Source organism: Prionailurus bengalensis, chromosome B1 (assembly GCF_016509475.1).
Source record: "Prionailurus bengalensis isolate Pbe53 chromosome B1, Fcat_Pben_1.1_paternal_pri, whole genome shotgun sequence".
Taxonomy (NCBI): domain Eukaryota; kingdom Metazoa; phylum Chordata; class Mammalia; order Carnivora; family Felidae; genus Prionailurus; species Prionailurus bengalensis.
This window is the reverse complement of record NC_057344.1, coordinates 1,663,564-1,682,067: the sequence shown is the minus strand read 5'-3', so window position 1 is coordinate 1,682,067 and position 18,504 is coordinate 1,663,564. Positions and strand designations below refer to the sequence as shown.

Sequence of the window (18,504 nt, the reverse complement as noted above, 5' to 3'; positions counted from 1 at the left end):
CGGGAGCGGGAGCCCGCGCCGCCGCGAGTCCCGGCTCCGGGGAGAGGGTTGCGGCTCGGCGCCGGGGCCTCCTCCGCGCGCCCCGCCCGCCCGCCGCCCGCCGCCCGCTTAACCCTTTCCAGGACCCCGGGACTTCCTGCCGAGATGCGGGCTGCAGGCGTGGAGGGCGGCGCCACCTGTCCCCACGACGGCCCCACGGCCGAGGCTGGGCCCCAGCTGCGCCCCGGTGTGAGTGAATCCCCGCAGCCACCCCGCGAGAAGCGGAGAGCAGGTTCCCGCCGGCGCGCTCGGGGTTTCTGCCCCCGACCACACTCTTTTGTGTCCTGCTTCCCCTCCCCCCGCTCCTCCTCTACAAAACCATGAGATAAAATGTAGTGTTTACATATGTTTGCAAAATTGGGGACGCTGCGTTGTTGGCATATTTAGTGGTTAAAAACCTATTGCCTACCTCCTTACAGATTCCAGGATAAAAGACAAAAACGTTGCGAACGCTCAGAGGAAACTGCTGAACTTTGTTCTTCTGTCTGGAAGTGTGGCCTCAACCATCTCTGGCTCCCTGCAGCTCGGACCTGGCGTAGGGCCACGGCGGGGGGGGGGGGGGGGACCCTCTGGACCTCACCGAGAACTTGAAGTGTTAGCTCCACAAAGCCAGTGGACAAGGGAGACACTTCCTCTGACTTCAGCTGCTTTTTAGTCCTACATACAGCTGCTTCCTGCCCAGGTCAGTTCTAATTAAGACTGGACCCCTGATGGCAAATGCTATTTTTAAAAGTTTTGTGCAAAAATTATGATGATTACATTTCCATAGGCCCAGAGGGCCTCAGACTTGACTTTTTTCAAATTTTGCTTTTGACAGACTTTGCCGGTTTCATACACTGCGAGGCTTTTGGATTTCAGCGCCAGAGCTAACACCCTGAGAACATCCTTAAAAAACGTTTTCATTCTGCCAAGTGGAATACTTTACCTCGGGATTTGGATCAAAGGAAGCAGAAACCAAGCAAACTACTGGGATGTATATTTTTAAATTATCAGTTAACTATACCAGAAGCAGATCTTTTGGGGGCTGAACTCATTCCCATCATGCTCCATTTTTGTTTTGTTCTCTTTACTCCAAAAACATTCCAAAATCTACTGGGATCTCTTTTCGCGGATGTTCTGTTCACCTTCACATGGAGACTGTGTGTCACTAGCTCACCCAGCTCCATTGGCTTGAAGATGCCTGGAGTGGAGTTTTAAACTTATTTCCCAGCAATGCCTCCAGCCCTTACCCCCATTCTTTCAGGGGAAGCTTTAGGCTGACCCACAGCTTTATAGCCTCATCCACGTCCCCCACCCACTTTTGTGGATTAGGATCCAGTGGCCCCTAAGTTTTCCCCAACCAAAGGTGGAGTACTGGCCTGTCTTCTCTACCGCTCTCCAAACTTCCAGAGATCAGGTACGTCGCATTTAACTTTTCTTCCCGCGGGATCTTACTATGCTTGCCATATACTATAGGTTCTTAGTAAATGTTTATTGAATGAGCGAAAAAGTAAATGAATTAACTTAAAATATTCATCCAACCCATATGCCATCTGGTAGATAAGGTGTGTGGGGAACCCCATCCATTTTCAGACTTTACATGTTTTATTTTTAAAAACGTACTGTGGTCCCAATATGGCCAATGGAAATTGCCGGGGAACGATCCATGCATTTAATTAGGAAGTCATTCAAACTACAGGGACATCCAGAGTCCCTGAAGTCAAACATGGGATCCAACAATACCCAGAAGAAGAAGGACTTGTCATAAACATTAAATAACGTCCATTCCAACAGTATTTCAAGAATATTATTATTTTACTGTTTTAAATTTTCCACTGCTCAGAAAGAGCCTAACCACGCATGGCACACTTGAAGAAGTGTATAAACGAGCCGTGCAGAGCTGTATGAGGTATAAATGAAAACGTAAGTGAAACTCAGAATTGCCCTGGGTGAGATGGTGTCCAGCCCCCTAATAAATGCAGGGTCTCCCGGCCTGGGCACCAGGCTTAGGGGACTCTGACCCCCATCTGGAAACTGCATGGGGAGAGCAGAGAGCACAGCTTTGGAATTCAACAGATGGGATTTCAAACACCAATGTCACCATTTCTCCATCTTAAGAAATTTGCACAGAACCCCTGACCTCTCTGTGTTCTTCTGTCCTCTTCTGTCTGACCAAGGTGACACATGCAAGGCATTTAGCGCAGTGAGTCTTAACTCTAGCGGGAGGACAGCCCCACTCGTCACCTGTGACTTTGTCACTGCCCCTCTGGCTGAGTGTCAGCAAATAATTTCTGCGCTCCCAGTTCTGTGCTTCTGCGTGTCGTTTTCATCACACAACACCCAGTACTTACAGAAGATTCAGGCGGCTGGGCAGTCCAACATTGGGCCCTGTTTTGGGTGCTGGACACCGGTTTTCTACTCGTGCTGATGCCAGAGAGCAGATAGTTTCCCCAAAGCTTAATAGCCCCTAAGAGTTGATGCACTCCTGCCTTCCAATAAAAAGCAATTAGATTCCAGTAGCTGCCAGGAATCGATCCCGTTGCTACATAGTACTTTGAGTCTCTTGGCATGAAAAATTAACCAGAATGTCTGTGTGTTGGTGTGGAAACATCAGTCCCTGCGGCCTTGAAAAATTCTGCCCGTGTCGTACGAACACGAAGCCATCTCCTACACAGAGCTCCCCAAAATTCCCCTGGCCCCACCGTGACTACCCCCTTCGGCTCTGATGGCTCTGGGTCCGTTTGCCGTGTCGTGTAAGCCATTTCTTCAACATGGTAAATATTCTCCTCAGGCCTGAGTTTTCCCAAGCATCTAATTAGCCCGTGCCTGAGAATGTTACACCCGAAAAAGAGGAATGTAAGTGCCCTGGAATACTGTTGACGATTGGCCATTAACTGGTTGTGTACTGACCGTGTACTTGTGATGTCACTGCACACATTTTCTGTTACGGACAGTCCCGGGTTTAGGAGAATACCTGAGCGGTCCTGATCTGAATAGGACAGTGGAGACCTTTCTTTTTAGCCTCAAGCCCCAGGGCCAGCACTGTGAGCAGATCAAGCTGTGCTCAGTGCTGGTCCAGTCGGTGAGAGGAGGAAGCCTGATTGTGCTGAGTGTCTCCCTCCTGCCGTCCTTCATCACTGTGGGCAGCAGAAGGAGGGGGTTGGGGGGGGCTGGCAGGCCACCAGGAGGCCAACAGTTCCTGTCAAGTGAGTCAGGACTGCAATCCCTAAAGGCCGTGAAGTTTATTAATGCTGATTCTGGTAAACCTTCTCTTGGAAAAGACATACCAACTGACCAGTTACTTTTAAATACTTTAAAGGCATGGGTTTATCCTGTTAGAGCAAGTTATTTACAATCAAATACGATCTCACATGAATCTTTGCGGTATACCTACACGTAAGCGTGCATGTAACTCCGCAAAATACCCAGGTGTAGATACACGCACTGCCAGAGGGCAGTGTCACAGTTGAGGGAACGAACTCTCTCTCAAAGAGTCCGATGTCACTTTCGTGTCACGTGCGGCCGAGCAGGGATGCTAGTCCTGCCCAACCCCGGGCCCTTCTTCACATTGACAGTGAAACACCTGTCTTTCCAAATGAACGAGTCCGATCTTCCGAGTACAGACCAAGGAGGAGGCACAAAACCATACTTTGTGTAACGGGAATCAATATGTTAAAAATAAAATTGGTTTCCTAGTACATCTCAGCGGCTTCATCCTGCCACACTGATTTCACCCCAAGCCCCAAACACTTTGTGCTGTGAGTGAAGGGTTCGCTTTTCCAGCCGAAGCTGCCCGGTGCGTGAGTCGCCCGAGGCCGGGGCGGGGAGGGAGGGTGTTGGCCTTGCAACCTGGGGGATGGGTCCTTCTCTGCCTTAAAAACCATTCTGCTCAATACTCCTACTTCGCACAGTGGGCCTGCAGGAACTTTCCGGAAGGGAGTCTCCTGCCGCTCGCCCACTGCTCTAGTAGGTTAGGGCCAGGACGGGAGTTCTCTCCTGGACAAGCGGCACTGGGGACGCCCAGTGGTGTGGGTGCAGCAGGAGGGCCTGGTGCCTTTACCGCCACGCCGGGAAGGCGGTCCCCAGAGCGGGGTGCCTGCTGTTCTCAGGTCAGTCTCTTCTACAGCACAGTTCTCTCACTACACAAGGAATGCTCGTGGGGCGTCTGGGTGGCTCGGTCAGTTAAGCAGCAAGGTCAGGATCTTGCAATTCGTGGGTTCGAGCCCCACGTCAGGCTCCTTGCTGATGGCCAGGACCCTGCTTGGGATTCTGTCTCGCTCCTGCTCTCTGCCCCTCCTCTGCTCTCTCTCTCTCAAGATAAATAACTTAAAAAAAAATCCAGTTAAAAAGAAAACAATGTCAGCAATGCCTTAGGTGAGGTGCAAGGTTAAATGAGACAAAAACCAAACTCAAAATGGAAGCACAGTGTTACTGTCTCCCACTGATAACACAGGGACTGCAAAAAAAGTTTTTTTTTTCAAGTTTTCACACAGTAAAGGTCTAATTAGGAAATCTCAAAAGTATAAACTAAATAAGGACACCTTATCCAATTAACCCCAACTTAAAGGTTCTTATGGGTTAAGTTGTGTCCCCCCGACCCCCGATAAAGGCATGTTGGAGTCCCAGCCCCTCAGAGCGTGACCTTATTTGGAGATGGGGCAGCCTACTGAAATGAGCCGGTTAGGGCGGGCCCTAACGCAAGGTGAGCGGGTCCTTCCAGAAGGAGACTCCGTCACAGACGTGGACGGGCACAGAGGGAGGCCGAGTGAAGGCAGAGGCAGAGGCTGGAACGATACGGCCACAGCCGAGGACGCTGGCGAGCTCCGGCCCGCAGACGGGGAGGCCGTGACGCAGGGGTGCCAGCCTGGCCTACGGACTGTGGGAGGGCGCGTGTCCCCTGCCCCGGCCTCCCGCGGCCCTTCCTTACGGCAGCTCTGGGAAAGCAGGACAGGGGTCTGGGGTCTTTGCCTCTCAGACGGTCTGCTGTGGGGGAGCACGTGGCTGTTTTCCTTGTTTTTAGCCCGCTGAGGACTGGCCTTCTCAAAATACGATACAAATGAATGGGTGGACAAAGGAGAGCTTGGCAAGGATACACAATACTTCCTCGGAAAGTATACAGCCACTTCCTCGGGATGCAGTTAAACGGGCACACGGCATTCTGTCAATATGTCACCTGCGTCTCTGCTCCGCACGCGGCCTGGGGACAGTCGGGGACCCGGCTCTGCTGGAGGATGTGGGACTGAGGAGCAGCAGGCTGTCTGTCGGCTGGTCCTCGAGAAGCCCCGGGCCACGGCACCCAGGGCGGCACGGCTGGGCTCTCCCGCTCCGTCTGTCCGGACCTCGACTTCCCGAGGGGTTGGGCAATGGGCTCGCGGAAAAGTAGCCGCGGGGTGGGGGAGGGGTGGTCACAAAGGGGCTCTAAACTATTTCCAATAAACATACACAGAATCCGGGGCGCCCGGGAGGGCTCAGTCAGTAAACACCCGACTCCTGATTTCGGTTCCAGTCAGGAGCTCACGATTGGTGAGCTCGAGCCCCACGTCGGGCTCTGGGCTGACAGCGCAGAGCCTGCCTGGCATTTTCTCTCTCCCTCCCTCTCTGCCCCTCCCCCACCGGCTCTCTCTCAGGATAAACGATTAAAAGTCTGTACGTGGACACGGAACCTGGCGGCCGGCCAGGCGGGCCTCCGCGTCTTCCAGCACACAGCCCCTTTCCCGCCGCTCCGGGGTTCGGCCGGGTGCCCGCCAGAAGAGCGCTCCTGAGGGACATCGAAGCCGGAGGGCCTGTGTGAACCCTGGCCTTTCGGGTGCGCGATGCTCTGGTTTCGTGGTTACAGAGATACTGGACGCTGCTTCCTCGGCCCCGCTCCTGCGCTCAGCCCCCCGGAAGCAGGGGGCGCCTCGGCCAGAGGAAGGGCCGCCAGGCGCAGCTGCAGGGGACGGGACCCCGCAGCTCACAGTCGTTCTGTGCCGCCGCAGGAGGCCCGGGGCCACCAAGCCTTCCCAGCTTCCCCTGCCTTCCTCCCGAGAGGCCTCTGCCTCCTGCTGTGTCTCCCCTCCTCGGGCATCTTTGGGGTCCCACTCGGGAGGAAGCCTCCGTGGGAGGGGACCCCCGGGTAAGCGGATGACAGCACTGAGCTCCTGCGATCATCGGGACCCTTCCAGCAAGGCCGAGCCGGGCGCCTCCGGGAGCCGCCGGACGAGATGGGCGGAAATGTCCACGCAGGAAAGCGGTTGCGTTACGGGAGCCTCCCCGCCGCACCTGTGTTGCACCTGACACAGTGCGCGTCCGGGGGCTGCTCCCAGCTCTGCGTCCAGGCCCGCTCGGGGCCTCTCCGAAGCCTGTCCGCCACCTTTCCCCAGGCCGGGCCCAGACCCCGCTGCCCGGTGGGCGCGAGGTCCCAGAGCCGCTGGCTGAGGGTCCGTCCCGCCCTGCCCGCCAGGTGTCCTGGGCCGGGACCAGCCTGTCATCAGAGACATCCTCGCCTGACGACTTTGTTGTTCGTGCCTTGTATTTCCCCTTGAACGTCTACCGTTTTGCTCTTAGAAAGGAAGAGAAAACATAAATGCGATTACTTTGGACAAGTGTGTTTGGGGAATGAGTTCCACAGAGACTCTGCTGAACCTCCAGTCGCCCCACTGTCCCCTCAGCCCGTCCCCCTCTCACGCCCCCTTCTTTCCCACACGTCACCTCTCTTCTGCCAAGCGAGGGGTCTCCCTGCCCGGCCACAAGGTTGGCCTGGGCCTCAGGCCTCCAAGGGGACGGGAGAGGGTTCGAGGAGGCTGCGTTCAGAAGGGACTGTGCCGGCTGCAGGGATTCACTGCCCTCGCCCCGTGGGGCCGTGAGAGTTCACGGGGTCCCCTGCAGAAAAGATGCCATGGGCAGAGCTCCGGGAAGGCCAGGGGACTCGGGAGACGGCTGTGGCCCCAAACCACACCTCAGCCGCCTTGGAGAACAGTAAGGTGTCATTTTCACACGGCCTGGGGCCGCAGGGCCTGCATCTGACTCCTGCCCTGAGTCCTTGGGCACTGGAGGCCCACCAGGCAGCAGGCGTGCTGTGGGAACACCCGGGGGGCTGCAGGTCTCAGAGACCCCCGACCACCACCTGCTCCATCCAGGCAGAGCACAGTGCAGAAAACAGGAAGTAGGGACGCGGTCCCCACACCTGGAGAGCCCACTGCAAACCACGTAAGCCCTGCTGGGTCAGGCGGCACCCGGTGACTCCTGAACAGAGCGCAGCGTGCGGCAGCCCCGGGGGAGCTGCTGGGACACGGGGCTGATGGTCACTCCGCGGGTTGGTGCCCCTCCACCCGGCTGCAAGAAGACCTTTCAGACGATCCGCTGTCCGGTCCCATCTTGCCCTTCGCCCCGGAAGGTGTCCCGCAGAAGACGAGAAGCCTCCGCAGGATTCCTCCGGGCCGCCAGCGTGGCCGCCATCTGACGGCACCTCTGTGTGGCCCAGTCCTGCACGAATAAGAACTCAGGTTTTCGGGGCGCCTGGGTGGCGCAGTCGGTTAAGCGTCCGACTTCAGCCAGGTCACGATCTCGCGGTCCGTGAGTTCGAGCCCCGCGTCAGGCTCTGGGCTGATGGCTCGGAGCCTGGAGCCTGTTTCCGATTCTGTGTCTCCCTCTCTCTCTGCCCCTCCCCCGTTCATGCTCTGTCTCTCTCTATCCCAAAAATAAATAAAAACGTTAAAAAAAAAAATTAAAAAAAAAATTAAGAACTCAGGTTTTCAATCCACAGGACGGTGTGGGTTCCCTGTGGTCGTTGTGACACGTTGCCATAAAATCGGTGGCTTCAGCTTCAAACAATACGCATTTCTTGCTTACGGTTCTGCAGGTGAGAAACCCAACCTGGGTCTCCCCGGGCTAAAGTCGGGATGGTGGCAGGGCCGGTTCCTTCTGGAAACGCCAGGGGAGGCCCCGTTTGCTCGCTTCTCCGGCGCGCACAAGCCCCTTCCTCGGCTTTGCCCCTGTGGCTCTCTCCCTCACCCGTTTCCTTCTCTGACCCGCCCGCCTCTCCCTTGCAAGGACCCTTGTGATGGTGCCCGGGCCCCCATGATCGAGTCTCGTCCCCTCATCCCAAGATCCTTAATTTAGTCACATCTGCTAGGTCCCTTTTGCTGTGTGAGGCAACAGGGGGTCTGGGCACTAGGATGTGGGCATCTGGGGGCCGTCGTTCGGCCGGGCACACGAACTTGCCGAGATGAGCGAGATCTGCTGAGGCATCTGCACAGCACCGGAGCGGCGTGGCCCCGGGTAGGTGCCCCGGCCTTGGCCCTCCCAACCAGGGCCTGGCCCGCTGCAGGCAAGCAACACATCCTTGTGGAGAGAATGAACGTATCCAATAAGAAGTGAGAAAACCATAGGAAGATGAAAATAATTGTGGCCTGCAGGACGGCGTGGTAGAGACAGGGGTCCAGAGGGAAAGCGCTTTCCGGAGTGACGGCTGCCCGACCACAGGCCAGGCACTGAATCGAGACCTTCATCCGTTATTTTATGTAAATCTTACCAACCTCCTGCATTTTACAGGTGACAGAATTGAGGCTCAAAGAGGTAATTAGCCCGAAGCTGCATGGCCAGCAAACCTAAGTCGCGAAGCCACCGTCTGAATGTCAAAGCTTGTGTTCTCAGCCCCCCCGTCTGTATTTCCTGAAAGCTGAAAGAGGTTTCAGGATGCTGGCACAAACCAGGACAGTGGCTTCAAATAATCTTCTGGTCGCTAACTTTGGCAGAATGAATGCTCCAGCTGCTCCCGGGGCGGGAAACGCAGATACACACAGCAGCCGGCACACGGGTTGCGTATGCTTCCTGGCAATTCAGAGCCCCGATCGCCAACTGTGGCCCCTAGAGATCCACAAACCCCAGGTGGTGGATCCTTGTCTGGAGAAATCCTGTCCTCTGAGGAATTCCGTAGCGGAGTCACTCGTGAATCTTTGTGCGGAGACCAAAATTACCATTTGTGTAAATCTGGACGTGCGCACGTTGAACTTGCCCAGAATAGGGTGCCGAGAATAGCACCAAAGCCAGGCGGACGCAGCGAGACGACGGGGACATCTGGGGACAGAGCAGGAATCCCGTATGTTCACACCAAAAAAAGAAATCGAGCAAGCGACCTTCCCTGGAGATGGAGAACGTGAAGAATTGGTGTGGCCTCAGCTCTGTCGGCCGGGGGCCGTCTGCGCACGGGGCGTCCAGCGTCCTCCCTGGCCTCGGCCCGCCTGCCGCCCTGCCTGGATGAGAACCACTGAACTGGACACAGGACACGAGTCCCACACACTTGGCACCACAGGAAAAAGAAAAGCAATAATTTTTTGATGAGCAGAAAAACATAAGAATAACTCCACTACTTACCGACCTAGAGCAAGGCGCACAGGGCTCTCTCTCTGCGTGCGCGCCATGCACCAGCAGCCCTGCACCTCAGAACCTTCTAGAATTCGCCTGTCAGCGGCTGGGACACACTTTCCTGGGTCCCCCAGCTCTGCTCAGATGCTATACGGGAGCAGACCTACCAGAGCAGGACCCTCGGGGACCCCGCCCCTCCCCCAACCTCAGCTCTGCCCTCCCCCTCGCTCCCCTCCCCCACATTCATCACCGCCTGGCCTTGGGCTCTGCCTCAGCCCTCAAACCGCATTCTAGAACACCACACGCGGCCTATGTCTGATCATCCTCCTAGAAGGCGGCTGGCTCCGTGACGCTCAGCTGATGCGCTCCGTACTGGGTGGTCTGTGTGAACCAGAACTTCTAGAGACCCTGTGCATCGTAACCGGAGACAGACTGGTGGGCACGTTCAGCCAGCAAGCCGCTCGTACGGGTGATCCGTTATCTCTGGTGTTGACAACCCAGCCGAGGGAAAAGCCCCTCAGTCACGCGGGGCCTCGGGCCTCCGTGGGCACCACTGTGCGGGTACGCTGGCCGCCCTTCTGCCTGTCCGCTCCGCGGCCTGGCTGGGCTCCCGGCAGCCCACCCACACGATCCCGGCCAGCAGGGCCCCAGCCAAGGGTCTGCGCCTCCCCCTTTCTCCCCGCGGTTCCCACCCGGTCACCCCAGTGCCGGTAAATTCCGGTCCTGGCCGAAGGCCGACCCAGTCCTGCCGTCTGTCACCAGCGTCCGGCTTCCGCGGCTCTGTGCCCAGTCCCCTCTGGCGGGACGCCCGACCTCTCCCAGCCGCGGCGTCCTCAACCGCCCAACGGGGCACAGACCCCCCACCTCCCACGGCGACTGTCTTTCATAAAACCACAAAGCTGTGCCCACATGGTGTCTGCCGACAGGAGGCGCGGAGAAACGCTGTTTCAAGAGTCAGACTCGAGAAAGTGTCCCGTACGGCAAGATGGCCTGTGACGCACGGACGGCTGCTCAGTACCCGCGCCAAGTAGGCAGGGGCCACAGCCCTCACGGCACAGGTGAGAAAAAGTCACCTGAGCTTCCCAGGCCGCCCGCTTCCTGCCCTGGCTGGGCACTCCCGCGCTGGGGGCCCAGGGCTCGGCACCTTCTCAGGAGGGACAAGGGGTCGTGTCACCGGCTGCAGGTCCGGAGGGCGAGGGACACACCATGCGGACGCCCAGAAGGACCAACGCGGAACTCTCCCCCACCAAGAGGCGGCAGAAGGGTGCCTTCAACCCAACAAAAGCTGTCAGGCACCAAAGAATTCACCAACCTGCTTTTCAAGGGTTAATTCTTTCTGAGGCTCTTTGGAGAGAGCCAGCAGCAGGGAGCAAACTCAAGCCAGACCCAGGCCGAGAGGCTGCCTCTCTCTCTCTCTCCTCTTCCGCCCGAATAAACATTGTGCAGACAGGCTCTCGCAGGCGAGCACAGAGGCGAGTGTGCACGCTGAGTGTGTGTGCGTGCGCGTGCCCAGGGACCGCAGGCGAGGCGTGAAAGAGATGTGGTCTGGAAAGGGGGGAAGCGCTCTGCGCCCCGACGCAGAACCACCACGCTGGGTGTGGGAGGGGTGCTTTCCCACGGTCTCAGGCAGCCGGAAACGGTCCTGAAACTGTGCGGTCGGGGACCCTCCACGGATGGGTGGCTGGCCACCATCAGCAGCACACCTCTCTTCCCTCAATACACCTGCGCCCTGGCGTGGGACAGAACGCGCTTCCCCGCACGTAAACCCGAAAGTCACCCGAAAACCATCTGCTCTCTAGGGCTTAAGCTGTGTCCGTTTTATAGGAGAGAAGACCGGCTAGAAACCACCCCACTTTCCTCAGATTCTAGGACACGCGTATCAGATTGAACCCATAAAACACTGACATACAGCAGCTTTGGGACACGATTTAGGAAATCAAATATGAGGACTCCATTTGCAAAATCCCATCTCTATGCAGCCTGTCAGAAATACCCCGGAAAGGGGGGCCTCCGGGTGGCTCAGTCGGCTGAGCGTCTGACTTCGGCTCAGGTCATGATCTCACGGTTCGTGAGTTCGAGCCCCGCATCGGGCTCTGTGATGACAGCTCGGAGCCTGGAGCCTGCTTTGGATTCTGTGTCTCCCTCTCTCCCTGCTCCTCGCTTGCTCATGCTGTCTCTCTCACTCTCAAAAATAAACAAACATTAAAATATTAAAAAAAAAAAAAAAAAAAAGAAAGAAAGAAAAGAAATACCCCAGAAAGTGAAGTGAGTCGCCCGTTCGTGACCAAGGAAACGCTGCTGGAGAGCAGGCCCCGAGCCGCCTGGAAAGCCAGCCAGCAGGCCCCGAGTTCACCACACCAGGAAAAAGTCACTGGAGTCTTGGAAGGAAGCCTATCGCCCAGCTCTTCCCCTGTGTGTCTGCTGGGTTGGTGGCCGGGGGTTCAGAGGGCGGCAGCAGGCCCTGGCCGAGGCTGTTAGGAGTTTCCTCTCTCTCTGCTGGAAGGAGGGCCTCTCACGGGCCCGGGGTTTTTAGCACTTCTGCAGGGAACAGGGTTATCTCAGAAGCCAGGCGCCCCCAAAGGCTCAAACTGCGGAAAAGGCTGTGCTCCCAGCCAAAGAGGCAGACGCAGGAGGTGGTGCGGGTAGAGTCCAAATGGATGAGGTCAGAGCTGGGTCCCTGCAGGGGACTCTGGGACATCTGCGTGTCAGCTCAGAGAGGGGGGCTGGGAGCCACCAGCCCTGCCCAGCTACCCGGGACGGGGGGTGGGGGTGCAGAGACAGGAGGTGGGGGCGTCCCCCACGGGGTGGGGGAAGGGAGACAGGAGGTGGGGGCAGGAGGAGATGGGGGTTGTCTCCAACCAGGATGGGGGGCAGGAGGTGCCTGTCACAGCCCCTGTCACACCCCTGTGTCCGTCTCTTACCCTAAGTTTTCCTGGCACGCCATTATCTGCTGAGCTTGTGAGCCGGGCTGGGCCCGGGCTGGGCCAGCTCCTGGAGCTGAGTCCCTCATCAGGTCCAGTCCAGGCTTGGGGCACGGAGACCCCGGGGGCTCCCGGCTGTGCAGGTGGCCGAGTGCCAAGGAGCCTGAGGACAGGACCCCTGGCACCACTTAGATTTGCAGACGTACTTGCCCCCCCTCCCAGAACACGGAGCCCCCATCCTGCCTTAACTGTTCACAAGAACCAGATGTCCTCACTTCTTGCCCGAAAGTGCACACCAATCCTGCAGGCACACCGGTCAGAGTCAACCCCACAGGACGAGTCCACACTTCCGGGTTGGCTCCTGGTCCCTTCGGGGGAATGACAGCACCCACCTAACACGGGGGCACCCTGGCCGTGATGGAGGGTCTCGCCCCCGCCCCGCCCCGCCCGCACTGACGTCCCTCCCCCTCGGCCAGCACCTCGGCAGGCTCGGTGGGGGGAGCCGGGCCCCATCCCCCACAGCACAGAGCACGAGGGGCCTCCTGGGTGAGCCCTGAGCTCCCGAGGCCCCTGGGCGGCGGGACGGCCGTGCAGGGGCAAGTCTCCGGGTGCCGGGTCGTGGCCCACAGGGGCCCAGCGTGGGGTCGGCTGTCTGGGGAAGGGCCTCCTCTGGAAACGGGGCCAGTACTTCGGCAGCACGTAAGGCTCCAGAGACAAGCACCACCCTGGGGCGGGGTGGGGGGATACGGGAATGCCGGCGACTTGGGCTACACTTGACCCCTTGGGGCCGCAAGTCCAGAGCGGAGGCCGGGCGGGGCCGGTGTGCGATGGGGGCTCCCTGGCTCACAGATGGTGTCTTCTGGCTGTCCTCACAGTCCTCACCGGCAGAGGGGCTGGGAGCTCTCCGGGGACCCTCTCCCGTGTGCGTTGATCGCGGCACGGGGCGCCACCCTCGCCACCTCAGCATCGCCCTCCTCCTGACGTCACCACCTTGCGGGGTGAGATTCCAACCTAGGAGTTTGGGGGCACCCATCCACGGCACCGGCCCAAACGCACCCACACCTGGGTCTGACCCTGGCGGTCCCAGGGTGCTGCTGGGGGCCAGGCGCCAACCACACGCGGAGCCGCTGAGGCCGCCGGGCCAGGGGGTGCGAGGGGCCCGAGGGAACTGGGCCTCGCCCTGAGGCAGGGAGGCAGGGTGGGGAGCCCCGGTTGGAGGAGCCAGGGCCGTGCCAGGCTCCTCGCGAACCAGGCCCTAACTCTTGGAGCCCAGGAAGAGCTCAGGGGGCCGCAGGTGAATCGGGAGACAACTATGGCCCCAGAGAGAGGCCGCTTAGCGCCCAGAGCCCCTCACAGAGCGGGACCGCTACCACGGGAGCACCCTATGTGGCGTCACACGGGGTTTTTTCTAACGACGTCATCGATGTTACAACCTAAATGCAAACCTCCACCTGTGACCACCTCGTTCTCTCCTTATTTACGCCAGAAGAAAACCTACTGGTTTGGAGTTTTCCGTTCCCCCGGCCCGTGAAAAGACCGAGAACCTTCACGGCTTCTGCCGTACACACGTTACGGAGCTCGGTGGGCTGCAGACGCAGTCTTCGTGTTTTACACGAAATTCATTCAACCTGCGACGTCACTCAAAATGTAAAACAGCAAGTACGTGAGTCTCTTGGAAGTGTCTCAGCTCAGCACCCACCTCAAGTCACAGCGCTGTTTTCCTCTCATGCTGGGACTGTCTCTGGAACTCGTACTAAACTCCCAGGCCGGCAGGTGGCCATCCTGAACTTGAAAGGGCCCCTCAGACCCCCCCCCCCACCCCGCCAACTGCCCCTTTGTGTTTTATGGGGAAAAAAGGCAATTCGAATACTGTATTTTTAAATAAAAAGACTTTATTTGTGACTTCAGGTAGCAGCTAACAGTTTAAGAAAGCTTGGGGAGAGATTACTTTCGCGTGGGGGTATATGTGCACCTTGGGAAATATTTGGCTAAGGCATAAAATTAGCATTTTTTAGTCATCTGTAAAGTGCTGAGAAGTTGATCTCCGGTGATGCCTGCGTTAATGTTCTCAAACCGTTCAGTGAGTACGACACGGAGACGTAAACCCACGCTGCACGGGACGGGGCCCACTGCTCACCCGCACGCCTCGACCGCGCGGGGGCTTTGTGACCTCAGAATGCAAGCCTTCGTGCTTGCAGGAGGCACACTGAGGCAGTGTCCCCGGCCTGTGTCCCACCCCAGCAGGGACACACCCACACTCTCTAGCACCATGAGCAACCTCAGAAGGCATATTCGAAGCAGGCACCGAGGTCCAGGTCAGCAGGCGCGAGAAACACCCTGAAAGAGCTGAGGACACGCTCACTGTGCATCTCCTACGAGAGGGAAACGTGCATTTCTAATGTGGGTATTGATACTCCTTGCGAAGAGGAGGGAAGGATCTTCTGGTGTGGACGCTCGAGTCTAAATGTTGATAAGGTATTGAGCATTTTGGTTCAAAGCCGAACGTTATTTGTGAAACGTTACAGACGATATATTGACTAAAACATTAACTGTTAATCTTTAATAGAAAAAAAAGGCAGTACAAAAATACTACTTTGTTAAAATACACAACACGCACATTATGCCGCTTTGGAAAACCCACTTCACTTCAGAAAGCAAATACCACCACCTGGACAGGGGGCGGGGGGGGGGGGGATGTTAGCTGGCTCTCTTCAGCGTTACGGACTCTGTGCTGGAATTTAAAGATATACAATATAAATAAAAGGAGAGACTCTGAATCGAGTAAGGTTACTCTAGGAATTGTTAATAAGTTTCTCTACGACGGAATAAGCTGTATTTCCCCATAAGTTCTGAGTCCGCGAACTCTCTAAGCAGCAGGGCCCGCAAGTGGGTGCGGAGCGTCTGTGTTTCTGCGTGGTCTGACGCGCTCGCGAAGCACGCAGTCGCCCCCGGACGCCAACACGGCTGCAACCTGGCCTGGTCCTCTGTCCCCTCACGGGCGTCTGTGCTGGCTTCCGCTCCGGAAAACACCACTGCGACGGTATTGCACATTTCTTCCCCCAAGACGTGATTTACCCTCAACCAGTGTAGACACGGCTACAGCCCTCGGGTCGCCCGGCTTGGCCTCAAGGACGCGGCCACCCAGATGGGCCGCGGACTCACGCGTTCAGGAGGGGGATCTGCCAGACCATGATGGAGGCGGCCAGCTCCTCGGGGCGCTGAGGCCGGGCCTTCCTGCTCACCCGCCGGTGGCCCTGGCCCCCACACACCACCAGCACCGAGCTGGCTTTCGCCCTCCTGACCCGCCGCCCTCTGCTCGGCAACATGCTGGGGAGCCGCAGGAGGTCATAGACGACGCTCTCCTCCGCTCTGGGCTCCAGGGAGCCCGAGCCCTGCGATGGGGTCAGGGACCCGGACGACGAGGAGAAATCGCTTCTGTGGGTCACGGAGCCCAGCGAGCCCCCCAGCCAGACGGCGTCTGGGCTGCTCTGACTCAGGCCGGGGCCCGGCCCCTCGCCTGGCAACACATCCTTCTGGTCTCCGTCCTGGGGGTCTGCGCCAGGTGGCGGGCTGCCCGAGGGCTTGTCCTTGTCTGTTTTGAGGGCGGCGGTGGCCATGACCAGGAACTTGACGGGCCCGTTGTGTGCGTGGTAGGAGACCATGCCTCTTCCTGGGGGACGGTGAGGGGGGGGAGGGGTCATTCAGCAATCTTCAGCAATCACCACGTGCGACAGCCCAGAGAGGGTCAACACGCATCTGCCCCCGTCCAAACCACAGAATCCCACACACGACTGGGACACCGACTGACCACTTAACATGAGAACAGCTTCTCGAAACCTCGTGGATTTTTAGTTAAGTCCACGAAATCTTCCAGAATGACGGGCTAGGATACAACCCTGGTTTTCGTCCACAGCAGCTCCACCCCGACACCCACAGGGGACTTTTCACAGCAGCGAAACAGCTGTTTTCCTGTTCTCTGTATAAATGCCTTCTCACTTGCTCTATAGAAACATGTTTAATTTTTCTAAGTCTTGATTGAAAATTTAAAAGCCACGGGGTGCCTGGGTGGCTTAGTCGGTTAACCATCCGACTTTGGCTCAGGTCACAATCTCGTAGTTTGTGGATTTGAGCCCTGTGTTGGGCTCTGTGCTGACAGCCCAGAGCCTGGAACCTCCTTCGGATTCTGTGTCTCCTCCTCTGTGTGCCCCTCCCCCACTCACACTCTGCGTCTTTCAGTAATAAACATTAAAAAAAAAATTTAAAAAAAAAACGAAAATTTAAATGCCAGAAATGTGTCAGTTTTAAGAACAAGATGCCTAAGTAAACGGCCAGTAGCTTCCTGCCATTTTCTGTTACAAAAAGGTTCTAGGAATTACTTCTGTGGTTTTAATTACATTGGGGACTTTTTGATTTAAAAGTGACGTGAATTTAATTTTAAAACATCACCTAAGGGGCGCCTGGGTGGCGCAGTCGGTTAAGCGTCCGACTTCAGCCAGGTCACGATCTTGCGGTCCGTGAGTTCGAGTCCCGCGTCAGGCTCTGGGCTGATGGCTCGGAGCCTGGAGCCTGTTTCCGATTCTGTGTCTCCCTCTCTCTCTGCCCCTCCCCCGTTCATGCTCTGTCTCTCTCTGTCCCAAAAATAAATAAACGTTGAAAAAAAAGAAAAAAAAAAAAACACATCACCTAATCCAAGAGCACGTGTCAGAAACTACCTATAGGTCTTTTTCGAAACAAAGTTTATTTCCCCCCTACGTTGTCAGGTAGGAACAGGGTGTCAGCACTTTTTAAGTGGTTCACAGGTGAGGGGACCAGGATGGGAAGCATGTGTCCCTTTGTCACCAGACGCTTTAAGGCTGACACGAGGCCCTAGCCCTCACCTTCACCCCTCCTTGGCCAAAGCAGATTAAATCACAGGATTCTTTAGCCGGTGTGAGTGGCAGTGGCCAACTAGTAGGTGCTGGAGGGAACCTAGAGGGGGCAGGAAGGCTTGACCCCAGCTGGGGAGGTGTGATCTAAAAGTTACAGAGGGACAGACATGTCATATGTTATGAGGCAATTATAGAAAATGGAAAAAAAAAACCAGCCAAATCACAAGTTTGGTTTTTTCAGGTACAAATTGGCAAAACTATACAGAAAAATCAACAGAACGAGGGTGTACGACTCAGGAGAATAGTCAGGTATGTTGTGAGGGAGGGGCCCCTGTGCCAGGGGCAGGGGCAGGTGCAGCGTGACCGCTTCATCAGCACGGTCCAACCTGTACGTGTTGGTTACGTGCAATTTCGTGTACGTGCAATACAGAGCTCAGAATAAAAACTGAGATTAAGAAATGAATGACCGGGGCGCCTGGGTCGCTCAGTCAATTAAATGTCTGACTCTTGATTTCGGCTCAGGTCACGATCTCACAGTTTCGGGAGTTCAAGCCCCACATCAGGCTCTGCCCTGACGGCACAGAGCCTGCTTGGGATTCTCTCTCTCTCCCTCTGCCCTTCCCTGCTCGTGCTCTCTTTCAAATAAATAAATAAACTTAAAAAAAAAATCAACAAAATTGGAATCCTTAGCACCAACAGGTGGCTCCTGAACTTAGGGAAAGATAAGTCTGTTAAAGCCCGTGGAGAAAAAAAGCTTTTTGTCTGATGTCACGTGAAATACTCTAAAGTTGTCAGTAGGAAAAACCTATAGAAACAGAATCTTTATTGACACTTTGGTGAGTTTCCTACAAATCTTTTTCTTCTGAGAGTTTTTCCCACATCGCTGATGTTACATCATCAACGTAAAATTTGAGATCTTGGTTTTACTTATGGAATTGACGTTTTGTGTGTATCATTTAAAGCTCTCCACAAACACCATTTCTACTGGCTACATCATACACCAAGATGGCAGTGCAACCATTTTCTCAACTGTCTCTTTCCCCCTAAGTTTAAGTTGTTTCCTATTCCGGGCTACTAAAAATTGAATGCTGTATCGAATATCTTTTTTGCATCTTGTTTTTGTTCACGGACTCGGCTGCTTACCAAGGCAGATTTCTGAACTGAAAAATCCTGAATCCAGACACACAAGCCTTTTCAGGCTTGTGATCTAAAATGCCAAATTGCTTCCTGAAAATCCTGTACCCATTTGAACTCCTAGCAACGTTGTGCAAAAAAGCACACCTCACGTTGTCCAGAGGCTGGGCTTCCTTCTTGGCCACATAAAATATAAAAAGCATCCACTCCCACTGAGC

At 56.2% G+C, this 18,504-nt stretch overlaps 1 protein-coding gene and 1 long non-coding RNA gene across 6 annotated transcripts in view; one reads left to right on the top strand and one right to left on the bottom strand.

Moving 5' to 3' along the window:
- The first annotated feature begins 15 nt into the window (after positions 1–15).
- Positions 16–3,723, top strand: LOC122470146. The gene is made up of 3 exons (XR_006293849.1): positions 16–228; positions 459–721; positions 857–3,723. It is a non-coding gene; the product is annotated as an uncharacterized LOC122470146 (long non-coding RNA).
- Positions 3,724–14,829: 11,106 nt separating this feature from the next.
- Positions 14,830–18,504, bottom strand: part of ARHGEF10 (Rho guanine nucleotide exchange factor 10) — a 107,128-nt gene continuing 103,453 nt past the window's right edge. For all 5 annotated transcript variants that reach the window (XM_043557276.1, XM_043557280.1, XM_043557288.1 and 2 more), the window contains one exon: positions 14,830–15,954. In XM_043557276.1, coding sequence (XP_043413211.1) covers positions 15,443–15,954 — 512 coding nt within the window. In that variant the 3' untranslated portion in view covers positions 14,830–15,442. The remainder of the gene's footprint in view (positions 15,955–18,504) is intronic.